Source organism: Lycorma delicatula, chromosome 1 (genome assembly GCF_047948215.1).
Source record: "Lycorma delicatula isolate Av1 chromosome 1, ASM4794821v1, whole genome shotgun sequence".
Taxonomy (NCBI): domain Eukaryota; kingdom Metazoa; phylum Arthropoda; class Insecta; order Hemiptera; family Fulgoridae; genus Lycorma; species Lycorma delicatula.
The window spans coordinates 293,989,234-294,002,829 of NC_134455.1; the positions used below are offsets into that span (position 1 = coordinate 293,989,234).

General features: G+C 32.1%; 1 protein-coding gene across 1 annotated transcript in view; it reads right to left on the bottom strand.

Annotated features, from left to right (window-relative positions):
* The window catches only part of LOC142332873 (myogenesis-regulating glycosidase-like), a 34,153-nt gene extending 20,888 nt beyond the window's left edge, over positions 1-13,265 (bottom strand). Inside the window, exons 1-3 of the mRNA XM_075379558.1 lie at positions 13,157-13,265; positions 5,677-5,832; positions 18-1,063 (exon numbers count right to left, since the gene is read on the bottom strand). Coding sequence (XP_075235673.1) covers positions 18-1,063; positions 5,677-5,832; positions 13,157-13,187 — 1,233 coding nt within the window. The 5' untranslated portion in view covers positions 13,188-13,265. The remainder of the gene's footprint in view (positions 1-17; positions 1,064-5,676; positions 5,833-13,156) is intronic.
* Between the last annotated feature and the right edge of the window lie 331 nt (positions 13,266-13,596).

Genomic DNA, 13,596 nt, shown 5'->3' on the forward strand with positions numbered 1-13,596 from the left:
CATTTTATAATACTTACTTGAGGTAACCAACTTGCTTCACCAGCATCAAATTTCAATCCATCAATACCATTATCTTTTAGTATTCTCCAGTGCATTTCCATGAACCATTGAACAGCATTAGGTTTTGTAAAATCAACACTGCTTCCTTTGCCATCCCACCAAATTACAGAGCTACTCCCGGCTGAGTTTTCAACAAAGTATCTTTGTTTTTTTAGATAAGAATAATTTGGGCAATCCTCATTAACAAATGGATGGACCCATATTGTAACTCTAAATCCAAGATTTTTAAGTTTTTTACTCAATTCTTTCATATCAGGAAATCTTGACGTATTAAATTTTGTAGTTCCATAACATACTTCCCAGTTATCATCTATTTCTATCTGGCTGTTGTTAAAACCATTCTGCACAATATCATTAGCGAACTGCAAGACAGATGTTTCATTTACATCTAATTTATAACGTACCCAAGTCGACCAGATCGGCTTCTCTATCATTCTAGCATCTGGTAAGCCTGATGGTTTACCGATAAAAGTGGCAATCGCATGTTCTTGAGCTTCCCTGGGATCATTAAATCCACAAAGATTATATTCTAAGACCCTTTTTTCGCGTTTTAAATAGGGTGCAACATCATTTGCAATAAAGCAGATGGTGTCTGTTCTGTGATTATTTGAGTCAACAAATAGCGGTGTTCTTGGACTGACATATATATAAGCACCTTTTGAATTCAGCCAGTACGGTTCAGCTTTTGCAATGTTACCAAACATTTGAGTAATATATGGTACCTCCTCGAGATTCATTTTTTCAATTGGCCATACTTGGTGAATGGTTTCTGGACCACCGAACCAGTTTGCTCTACCATAGTGGAAACAGTCTTCAAGTGATAAATTAAGATAACTTTCCCACAGCACTGTATGACACTGAGCAGTCTCTGCTTTACTAATTTGTAATGTTAATTTTGATCCCCAGTTTAATTTTATATGTTCATTATTAACTTCAATATCAGGATCTCCAATCTCTAATGGCAAATTAACTCCTAATTCTCCGTGAAGTTTAGGTTCATGATCTGTAAAATCACATTAAAATATGTTACTTACATCTAAAAGTCAATCTCATGTATTATACTGATAATATCTAATGCGTAGCAATTAATTAAACACATTAAATATTGCTGATGTTTATGTTTTGTAGGATATTTTATAAATACAGAATTAGTTTGTTAGCATATTTTTTTTTCTAGTTTCATTAAGGAAGAAGATATCACTAATCAATCAATAAGAACAAAAGAAGTAATGTTTGAGTTAGTAAAACATTAATTAAAGATTATATTCAACCATGAAAATATCTATAAACAAAGTGGTTCATGTAATATTAACGGCGCTTTCAGAGGTCATTCTACTAGCGAAAATAATTAAAATGGGTCCAGAAACGCTTCGTTAGCAAATTACAAGAGTAAAAAAATTAAAAGGGTAAACTTGATGGTTTCATATTTTTTTTGATCTGAAAAATTGAATATAATTGTTCCCAGAACAATAACTCCAGTAACTATATAATATACAACGTAAAAAAAAATGTTTGTCTAAACACATGTATTTTTAAATAAAAAAACTTAATTAAATGACTAAAAATTGTAAAATTTATTATCAAAACTTGTAGAAAATTTAATTCTACGAAAAGTAATGTAAAATAATCTAATAAAAAAACAAATACAAGTTCAAGAAATTTGATTTTATTATTAACACTTAACGAATGAAAACAAAGGGATTACATGTGCAAAACATGTTTGCTTTCCTACAAATTTTAGTCACACTAAAAATAGTGTTGTATTAAAGATAAAAATAAAATTTTAAAAACCAGTACTAATTTTATTCAGAACATAAATTTTATGCATATTTCTCGAATTCACTGTTAAACTGAAAATTTGAGAAATTGTGATTTCGTGAGTTAGTAACACAGAAAACAGCTGGCCAACAATGCATTTTATATTGTGTCATCAGTGTATTGCGTAGTCTGCGTTACTACTGTGAGTTGGTGTCATAATGCAGCAATGCCTTTGTTTATTACGTCTCAGGATTATGCGCCGACATGGTATTTATCTAAGTAGGGTGAGATGGAAATGCAACTTTTGTTGCAAAATATCCAAGACGTTTTCCTAATCTAAGAGTTCCAAATCCTAAAACAATTAGTGGTACATTCCATACGCTACGAGAAACTGGTACAGTTCCCAGGTTCGGGGTTTCCCAGTCTATGATGTGGAAGACACTTCGTAAAAAGTTGTATCCTTACCATAATCAACCGTATAAAATCTTCAACTAACCTGGTACTCCTCTTCGTTTGCACAGGTTCATTTTATTTAGTACCAAGGTTCAATTTACTCTGGGCAACATCAATATCCTTCGCATACACTTGGGAAGAATACACTTGGGTAGAAGTCAATCTATACATGACAGTAGAAAGAAATTTCCAACACATATTTAGCATCAATGTATAGTGCGGTCTAATTTACGATAATTCATAACTGACCATTCATTCCTCCAGGACGTCTGAATTCCAACATTTACTTGGAACTTTTAAGGAACAATAGCTACTGCAATTAAGAAGTTGTTCTTAATAAGATATTCGCTGAATTAAGAAAATGTTCCAATAGTATCAAAATACTACATATGCTTTCAGTACGATGGTGCGCCTTCCCACTTCTCACGTGCCGTATCGGCATACTTAATTAAGCAATTTTCAGAATGATGGATTACCGAGGCGGGCCACACTCCTGACCACCAAGATCACCTGATCTAATACCGTCAGTTTTTTGCGTGTGGGGTTGGACGAAAAGTATTGTGTACTAGAGAAAATTTCATTGCGTAAAGAGTGGATGCTCGTATTACAGAACCGCCGCACAAATTAAGGAAAGTCGTTCAGAATCGCGTAGAACAACGCTAGCTAGTAATCCGAAGGCGTGCAGCCAAACGAATTGAAGTAGAAGACAGATTTTTGAAGAATTTACTTTAAACTTTATTAACTGTATTAACTACATTTTTTAAAACATTGTATCAGTTAATTTTATGTGTTGGCAAGATTTAATGTTTTCATACCGAAGTGTTAGTGATAAAATCAAATTTCATGAACTTGTATGTGTTTTATTGGGCTATTTTACAATTTTCTCAGAATTAAATTCTTTACAAGGTTTGATAATAAAGTTTACGCATTTATTAAACACTTAACAAAGTTTTTGTATTATAAACAAAAAAAAAACGGTTTTTAGACAACAAATGTTTTGTTTTCGTCGGATATTATGAAAACTACTGAAGATATGGTTCTGGAACTTGTTTTATTCAATTTGTCAGATCAAATACCATAAGAAATCGTCAAGTGTATCTCTTAATTTGGGTTCCTAAAATTTCAGTATGGTTTTATTTCACTCTTTGCCCTAACTCGCTAACGGAACGTTTCCAGATCCATGTTTATATGAACTTTTTTCATTATTTTCGCTGGTAGAATTAGCTAAGAAAGCGACGGTAACACTACGTGAATCATTTTAAATACTAACAACAGTGTAATCCTTGCCTGTACGTACATTAAAAATGTTTAAATTTGTTAATGTAATAAAGATGATTTTGACACGTTAAGAATTTTTCCTATTTTTATAATTGTTAACTCCAAAGTAGCAAGCACGACTAACTTGTGAAATAATAAAAGTACGCAAAACTTTGAGAATGATATTATCATTCATTATCGCTGATTAGCAGGTTGTATGTCAGCTTACAATTTTCCGTTGAAGGTGACATATTTTTTTCTTTTTTTAATCTTAAGAGATCCAACTCTCTTGTTAGGTTAAAAAAAGGATAAGTATATTATTAACAATTAAACAAAAGTTAAAATCAACAATGGAGAGAGTAAATCAACATTTACACTCTTAGTGCATATTATGTAAAAAATGTATGAGACCTAATAATTGAGTGCGTAAACTATCTATAACATTGTTGTCGGAAACATTTTTTTTAGAGGTTTTGCCCCTTTCAATTGAAAAGTGGCTGTTAGAATTTCCTCAGTTAACAGCTTTAATTTTGCCTTGGTGAATTATTTTTGCTTTTTTTATTTATTAAAATGGATTTTTACAAAAACTTTAGAACAGTTTTTTTATTTAATTAGAAAATTATTTGTAATTTTTGCTGATCCTTTTTTCTATTAAGAATCTTTTTTTTTAATTTTCATCAAAATGTATCCTTCTAAGGGGAAATGATTTTCTCACTGTGGCTTTTTTAATATTTTGTATACGTTTTTATCTATATGAAATATTTGAATGTATTTTCTGTATTATCTAAAAATATATATTAAATTATCCATGTGAGTAGATATATATATATATATATATAGAATATGCAAGTGGGGTTTCTACGAGTAGAAAATGGGATAAGTGGTAAAAATAGTTTTTTACTTACTTAGAATATTTCTTACAAAATATTGCAATAATGTTTTAATAGGAGAAAAGTTTTAAGATATACAACTGAAAAAATGTTAAGTTGCATTTAATTACATCCTACCATACAAAAAGGAGAGAAGTATTTGAGCAATCAACCTGTATTTTCTGAGTAGTGAAGTTTAATGTTGCAACCAGTCCCTATAGTGAATACAGTGAAGGTTGCATTTGTAAGGCTGAATATCATCTGCAATTCAGTGGGTTTGGCATGTTGGTATGTAACAGTATATTTATTTAACTCGGTGAAGAAAATAACATAAAACCATTTCAGTCTTCATTTATCCTAATAATTATACTTGATTTGTTATTCTTCCTAATTGTTTTACTATTTTGATATAGAGCACTTAAAAGCATTTGGTTCTAAAATCTAACTTATATACCAATCACCACGTAACAAGAACTTAAATTGTGGTCAGAATAAGAAATTCATTTCATGACTGTAGATGTTACAATTTGTGTTCTTCAAAAGCCAATCCAATACATACTCATGTAAAATTAAAACAACATTTGTGATATTTATTGTTAAATATATATATATTAGAATAACTCATATAAATCACAGATAAATTGGTACATTTTGTTTTTCCCCCAAACATTTGCAAGCTTTACATCTCGAAATAACTCAGAATAGCAGTGAATATTGATATTAACAAATAACAAATTTTGAAAAATATACCCAGTAACCTGATATAACCACTTATATTTATTTATTTTATAAATATAATCTAACCAAACTTAACCTACGCTCACTAACCTTTACTAATTAACAGTAATGTTTTGAGTATTTAAATAATAAATTCAGAAATTATTACAATTATTTATTATTTAAATAATCAAAATATTACTGTTAATTAGTCGACACTAGTCAGTGAAAGGAGTATAGGTTAAGTTTGCTTAGATTATACTTATAATTTATATCTATAAATATAATCAATAATGCTTATATTTTTAATATGTAAAATATGTTAATATTAATACGAAGAATGTTTAAAATCACCGGTATAAAACAGTGTGTTATCAGATTATTGGGTTATTTCTCCAACCTAGTTATTATTAATATCAATATATCTTGCTATTTTGAATCATTTGAATCATTTCCAGGTTACAACTTGTATACCTTTGGGGGGGGGAGAAACAAAAAGGTACTGATTAATTGACGAGTGTGTTATTCTACTGTATTAGAAAGTGATCTTATTTTTACTAACCTGTACTCCTTGAAATTATTTGAACATCAATTTTTTCTTCAATCTTTATTTTTAAATTTTCAAATTGGTAATCAAGTCTTCCCCTTCCTCTGTCAACATTGCTGTCATTAAGGTCCTCAATTTCTCCATTAGATCCGTGTTGAAAGAGGAGGGCAACTGAAAAATAATACAATAAAAATGACTACATGCTTCTAATTAAAAAGTATTTACAATATTTATAGAATTCAATGGTTACATGCTTAGTATCATGCAATTTGTATCTATGTTAGTAATACAGTTGTTCTAAATCCCATAACTCAGTACAAAAGTTAAGGTTGTCCTAGTTCATAATATTATATCACTTATGTTTATGACATGCTGACCAGAAAACAATTAGTGGTATAGCTTCTTGTAGGTGTAGTTCAAGCAACTGTTGATTATTTCGTAACGTAAAACTTTAATGCAATAAAAAATAAATTAACACAATTTTTCCTATCATAAATACAGTTTAATGAGCTTTATTATGAACATTTTAGCTCAAATACCATTTTTATACATTAAGTATATATAAAAAGAACTAAAGCAAAAGTGAAAAAGATTATTATAAAAATAAAAGCTTGCATGAAAAAGGTTGTAAATCACTTTTTTTCAATGCAAATTGTTATTCTGTTACATATAATACCAGTTTACAATGTTGAAAAATACTTGAATGGATTATAGAGATATTTTTATAGTAATTTAAATATGAATATTTTTAAATAGTGTATTTAAATTACAGGTATAAAATACTAATTAATTAAATAAACTTAAAGATAAAATTTTAAACATATTTTGACATTTTAATCAGACCAACCATATTTGTTCTGTGTAAAGTGATTAGATGTCTTGCAGAATGCCAGAATTTTGTAAGAATGTCAGTTTTCATGGGTTTTCTATAAATTCTAATAGTGTATTTGTTTTTTGTATTTGTCTTTGGATTAAATGAAGTCTTTTTGTATTCTTATAAGTTAATGAGCAAGTAAATGCTGAAAATATTTCCATTGAAGAATTACAGATAATTAGCTTCAAAAAGCATTTGATTGAAAAGTTTCCATTAAACTGAAATATTGTATAAACTTAAATATTGTATTTAGCAAATTGAATATGACTTCTTATTTAATTTGTATAGGCCAGTAAAAAAATTTAGAAATGCATACAATTTAATTTATAATTCCCGATTAATTATTCATACTTCTTTAGAAAAATAATCTGTTAAATTTTTTATAATTAATATTTTGTAATAAATTTAATTTTTATTACGAATAATATTGATACGCTCTTTGGGTTTACACATTATGTAGTAAAAAAATTCAAAATACATAATAATAAAAATTTTTGTCCCGAATAAATTCAACCCTACATCTGTGCAACAACATCTACGCGCACGTCCGGGGCGGGCAACGAGATGGTACTTCGGTACCTGCACTTATGCCGGTCAACGAGGACATGGTCTTGCTCAGGAGCTCCTTTTGGAGAACGGGATTGGCGGTCCCAAACTATCCGAGTTGGTTTCGGTTGTGCTTCTCGGTTTCACTGCTTGCAGCGGGGGTGGGAGGTATGGCCGTGGTCTGTTTTTCGACGCTGGACGGAGTGCAAACGGGGAGTGCATATCCCTCTTCACGGTTGTGGAGCCAGGTTGAGGGTGGGTTGCTGTGAGCGTCCTCTGCCGAAGTCTTGCGCCGTCCAGCGGAGTCAGTCACTTCGTCCCTTGGCAGGGATTGTCCCATTCATGAGGGTAACGGAACCCTTACTGCTACGTGCCAGCCCTTGGATGTCGGTATCGTGGGCCAGGCAGTACCTGACTCCCCGGCCCGGGTTAAATTTGTGGAAGGCGGTTACTGGAGGAACTCTGGCAGGATCAATGACCCGGGGCACGCCCAACCGCCTCTCCGCCCGCACTTTGTGACATCATGACTGGCATAATTTAGGTTTATGGATAACTTAACATCCACATCTTCCGTGGCAGAAGGTCCAAATGGTCCATGCAAATACCTTACTTCTGGAGAGCCTTTGTCCTCGCAAGCGAAGAGAAGGAAGAGCGTAGAATTTAGTGATAAAGAAGATATGATAGGTTTGGAAAAGAAGAAGGAACCACATAAGTTTAGACTGAACAATAGTGGTATAGTATCGAAATATTTAGTTATAAAGAGGAAAATGGTGATTTTTCAAAAACTACGCCTTTCGTGATAGCTCGTGGCATCACGGAAGCTGCTGGAGGATCAGTAAAGGAGACACGGAAAACTACAGTGGGACTTTTTGTAGAAACTCTCAACGACGTTCAATCTTTGCGATTATTAAAAGCCAAAAAAAATCGGAATCATGGACATTGAGATATCTCCCCATAGTACATTGAACACCTCAAAGGGCGTTGTCGTGTGCAGGGATTTGTTAAACTGCACAGAAGAGGAGATTGTAGATGAACTGCATGAACAAGGTGTTATTATGTTCCGTCACTTAAACATGCGTCGGAACGGGGAAATTCAACCCTCTGTATTACCTGTATTAACTTTTAATAAACCAAAGTGTCCGGAGAAGATAAAAGCTGGTTTTCCCAGGTTGAATGTGCATCCGTTTATCCCAACATCTTTGAGTTGCTTTGGGTGTCAGAGATTCGGACATACGGCGGCTCGTACAAGGAAGTAGATATGTGTATGTATGGTGAACCATTACACCCGGATGATCCGTGCAGGGATCCTCCTGTCTGTGTAAATTGTCATGGACACCATTCTGTCAGGTCTAGGAATTGTCCTATTTACAAGCAGGAAGTAGCTGCCCAAGAGATTAAGACAGCACAGAAAGTCAGCTACTTTAACGCAAGGAAAATTGCGTTTGGTAGAACGCCAAAGGCCCGCGTCGTATGCACAGGTTGCTGCTGCTCCTACCGCCTCCGTCACATCAAAGGACATGGTAATGGAATTGGCGCCAGACTTACCAAGCTTAGTGGAACAAATCATCGATAGGAAACTGAAGAATCATACAATTATGGGTAGTAGTCCAAAGTCTTCGAGGAAAGCAGTTATAACAAAACAAAGGGTTCCTACTCCACCGAGGAATGAGCCTACGACCAGCTTAAAGGCGAAGGAAATTGAGACAAAAATGCAGAACCAATTTGCAGCTAAAGTTCAGACTGAAAAAACCCCAACTTTGGGAGCTGCAAAACAAGAAATATTCATTTTGGAAAAGGAAGATTTAGAAAAGATTACAATAGAGACTCCGAAATCACAGAGTCCTTTAGCTGAGAGGGCGACACACTCGGCCGCCTCACACGTTCTTGCAGTGAGTACATCCAGTCTCGACTGTGATGTACTTCTGACTGCGTCAATGTAGCCGCTGTCATCTGATGCCGGCAACAGGAGAACCTCCGCGATTTCCGCCGGAGGAATTGAAGGATTGATCTCGGATGTATCAGTCACCACAGAATTTGACATCGAGGCCTTTAGAAAAATGGAAGAAGAAGAAGGAAAAAGGATGGACTAAAAGAAAACCAAGGCAATAGATTTGAACAAGTGAAAGATCAAATACCTCAAAAATGTTATAATTAAATGTATTTTTTAATTTTTTGTTGGTATGTTTTTTTTGAGAATTTAATATAAGTGTTTTGTATGCTGTTAAATGGCAAGGGCCCTTTACACCCTTGTCATACTTTGTTTAATAGATTTTTGAATGTGTGTTTTAATTTTCATCACAGGCAAGTTTTTTTTAGAATTCTGACTAAATTTCGTAAGAAATAGCTAGAAAGATTTTAAAATAACAAGTGCCTTTACACCCTTGTGTTGTGTTTTCAGGGTTTTCAATAACCATTGACAAGTCTTTTTGGATGCTCTTTTTGACAAGACTAGTCCTCGACTATATCATCTGTGTTTTGTTTTCTGGGGAGGAAAAGATATTTTTGTCTATTGCTATGTCACTAGCGTTTTTTTTTTCTGCGGAGGGAATAGCATTTTTCCTATGTTGTTGTGGAAGGGACTAATGACCATAGCTATCGATTAAAGCTTCAAAAAAAATAAATAATTTTTGTATTAAAATTGTTAAAAGAGTAATTCTAATAATTTTAATAAATAATCAAATAATAGTTTATATAACAGAAAAAATATGAAATGCTCAAGTATTAGAATTCTGAGTATTTCATAGATCAGCGAATATCTTTATCACAATATAGATTAAATCATTCACTAAACTATAAGTAATATACATTTCTTAACAAATCACTTTTCAGTAATTACAACTGCTTCATTTCACTTATATCACTACTGTAATTATACATTTAGTTTGCATACATACATAAATCTTATACATTTTAGTTTAAAAGATTCAATGTTGTAATCTGTGATTATTCCACAACACTTGTCAGTTGTTAGGTAATTTAATGGTTTGGAAACCTTTTTACATTAATAATAAATAAAATGCTACTTAATTTTAGAGTACTGAAATGATGTATTTGTGTAGTTGTAGTGCACTGCACTAGGATAATCTAATGCAGTGACTAAAATAATCTATAGTTGTAGTGCACTAAAACTACAGATTTTCCTTCAAATGTTTGTGTCACAGGCAATGAGAGCAGACCTACTTTGTTTACATTTAATTTAAATTCGCTAAGTTCTAGTAAATTGCATTTTTTTTTATTTATGAGTGCTAACAGTTCATTAAATTGTAGTTTAAAAAGTCTTTAATGTAATTGCTTTAGTTAATTTGTTTTGTTTAATAATTACATTAATTACTTCTGGATGCCAAGGCTAGGTAAACAACGATTTAATACTCAGTATTAAATGTCATTTTTATAACTAAAAATATAATCAAATAATTTTTTTTTAAAGTAACAACTAAATTATATGTACAGCAATTATTACTAAAAAAATATATATATATTTGTACTGATTTATTTAATATTTGGCAAATTTAAATAAAACAAGAAACAGATACGGAGCTAAAACCTAATGCTTATTGAAAAACAGGGAATCTCAAATATTTTGATGGATTCTTGAATGATAAACGGTATAGTACTTATAGATTTGCAGCGAAGAGCCATTATGATTTAATTACAGGAGAGTTGAGTAACAAATCTGATACAATACGCGTGTGAGTGCACAGAAAATAGTTATTCTATGTAGGGCTACTTTCAACGTGTCCTCCTTCTGCCTCCTGATTGTTTCTTCTGGCAGAGCTTGATAGCAAAATTTTGTTTTTTTATGCACTCTCTGCTCTTCCTTTAACAGATTTGTTATATAATTGTTATTAAAAGATCTTTGTTTAGTATTATTATGGCCTTAGACACGCTACACAGGTGTTTTAAAAAGGCAGACCTAATAAATGATATCGTCCTTTAAAAGTACTAGATCAATGCCAGAAATGTAACTCAAGTCTAACTAATTTAGATGTCAACTGTATTAGATAATGTTTACCTCACTATAAATTTCAAGTTGGTAGATTAAAAGAGTCAAAGTTACAGAAATTTGTAGAAAGAACCATTTTTAGGAGAGAAAGGTTTTCATAGTTTTTTCAAAATGTTTATTGATATCATGATTGTATTCAGTTCATTCTCTACTTCACTAGACAATAATTAAAGTTTAAATTTTAGCATAGTGTGTAGTTATCAATTTTTACAAATATCATTAAAATAATGATAATTCTTTTAAAGATACACAATGGAAATCTGAACAAGAAATTTAATTAGGAGCAAATATTAAAAAAAAAATTGTGTTTTTAAAACTCAAACTGAATCTGTTTTTAATGCTACTAGTAGGTTATTTTATCAGTTACTTTCAAAATGAACTCTGTGATAAATAAAACAAATTAGTGAAATTTTACAATTCAAAGTTTGTATAGTGAATACTGAAAATTTAGGAATAGCAACCCTTCTGTATCCACGGTACAATGTCTTTTGTACGAGGGTAAGTCAATTATTATCCGCAATTTAGTTATATTTTAGTTTATGTTGGTAGTACTGTCGTGTTGCGTAGATGACGCATGCGTGGTTTAATTGTTACGTCTGTGCAGGTTTGATGCTGTTAGGTTAGTTCCATTATCGCTGCCCTGCCGTTAACCATGGCTGCTTGAGTTTTGATTGATGAAGTGACACGTCATCTGCAAATTAGTCACGGTTCTGCCTACGAAATCATCCACAACAGACTTGGGTTTCATAAAGTCTGTGCAAGATGGGTCCCAAAACAACTCACACAGTTGCATAAACAAAGGCGCTTTGACATCTGCCAAAAAACTTTTGTATCGCTATGGTAACGAACATTAGACAGAATTGGTAACAACTATTAGACAGAATCATCACTGGTGACGAAACATGAATCCATCATTGCAAGCCGTAGAGTAAACGGCACAGTATGGAATGGAAACATCCAAATTCGCCCTGCAAAAAAAAGTTCAAAACCCAACCATCCGCAGGAAAACTGATGCTTACGGTTTTTTGGGACTCACAAGGCCCAGTACTGGAACATCATGAGGAAAGAGGCACGACAATAAACAGTGCGCGTTACAGTGAGATGCTTACTGCCAAGCTGAAGCCTGCAATTCAAAGCAAACGCTGAGGACTGCTGTTGAAAGTTGTTGTGTTGTTGCACGACAATGCCCGTCCACATGCTGCTGCCCACACTGCTGAAACGCTCCAGAAACTCACTTTGAAGTACTGGCTCATCCTCCGTACAGTCCTGATCTTGCCCCTTCTGACTACCACTTGTTTGGTCCACTCAAATAGACATTAAGGGGCAATCGATTTACCTGAGACGAAGCAGTGAAAGAAGCGGTGCATTCCTAGCTCGCAGCTCAACCGAAAACCTTGTTTTATGAGGGCATCAGGAAGCTTGTGCAACGATGGACCAAGTGCGTTGAAATGCAAGGAGACTATGTTGAATAATGATGTACATGTAAATTTCCTATTTGTACTGCAATAAAATGTATAACTAGATTGGGGATAATAATTGACTTAACCTGGAATAATCAACCAGTTTACTTAAGTAAAGTCACACATTTATTAATAATAATTGTTTTATCTTAAAATATTCTGACTTAGAAACATAATTTAAAATTATTGCGGAAGAAAATTTCTTTACACATAGAAAATCACAAAAACGTTTATATAATGTACAACACAAAATTAAAATGAGTAAAATAATAATTGCAAGACAAGTTTATTAGTATCCATTTACCACAGCAGTCAAAAAAATGGATGTAAAAGCATACTGATTTTTTTTATTTGATTGTACATTCTCTTTTATTAATGGATTAATCCCCTTAAGAATTTACACTAAAATGATTAACTGCATGTTTAGTATTAATACATTTTTTACTAATTTTGATTCCACAAAAGCTTTTTGCTTTTGAACAAAAATATCTAATCTCATTTTTTTTTAATTAATTTTTATAATTAATTTATCTATATCAATTTGATTTCAAATTTCAAATTAAACTTATAATTAAATCATTTGAATTAATGAAACAAATATACCCTGCATACCTGTTAATAAGTATTTAACTAAAGTTATCATTCTTAACAAGTTTACACATTGAAGGAAAGAAATCAAAGTAAGTCACTCAAATAGCTAACTGAAATCTATAAAATTCCTTTATAAACCTGAATTATAGAGGATTTCAATTTAAAGTAGTATACTTAAGTGATTCTTAAGATTTTATCACTATTTATTTGATTATTTATAAAACCAAACTAATAAGTAGCATGTTTTAAAAAATAGTGAAACAAGAAAATTTCCAATGTTAACAAAATTGTACTTCTTATTAGATTATCAATTAAATTATCATATTTATGTAGAAAGCTGAAGTGGAATTATCACTAGTTTCAAATAGAATTAGTATGACGTAAAACCTTCTATTGAGTACATTAAATTATTTACTGCACCTTCCTTGTCAATTTATCTACTACTATTTCAGAAAGTAGTG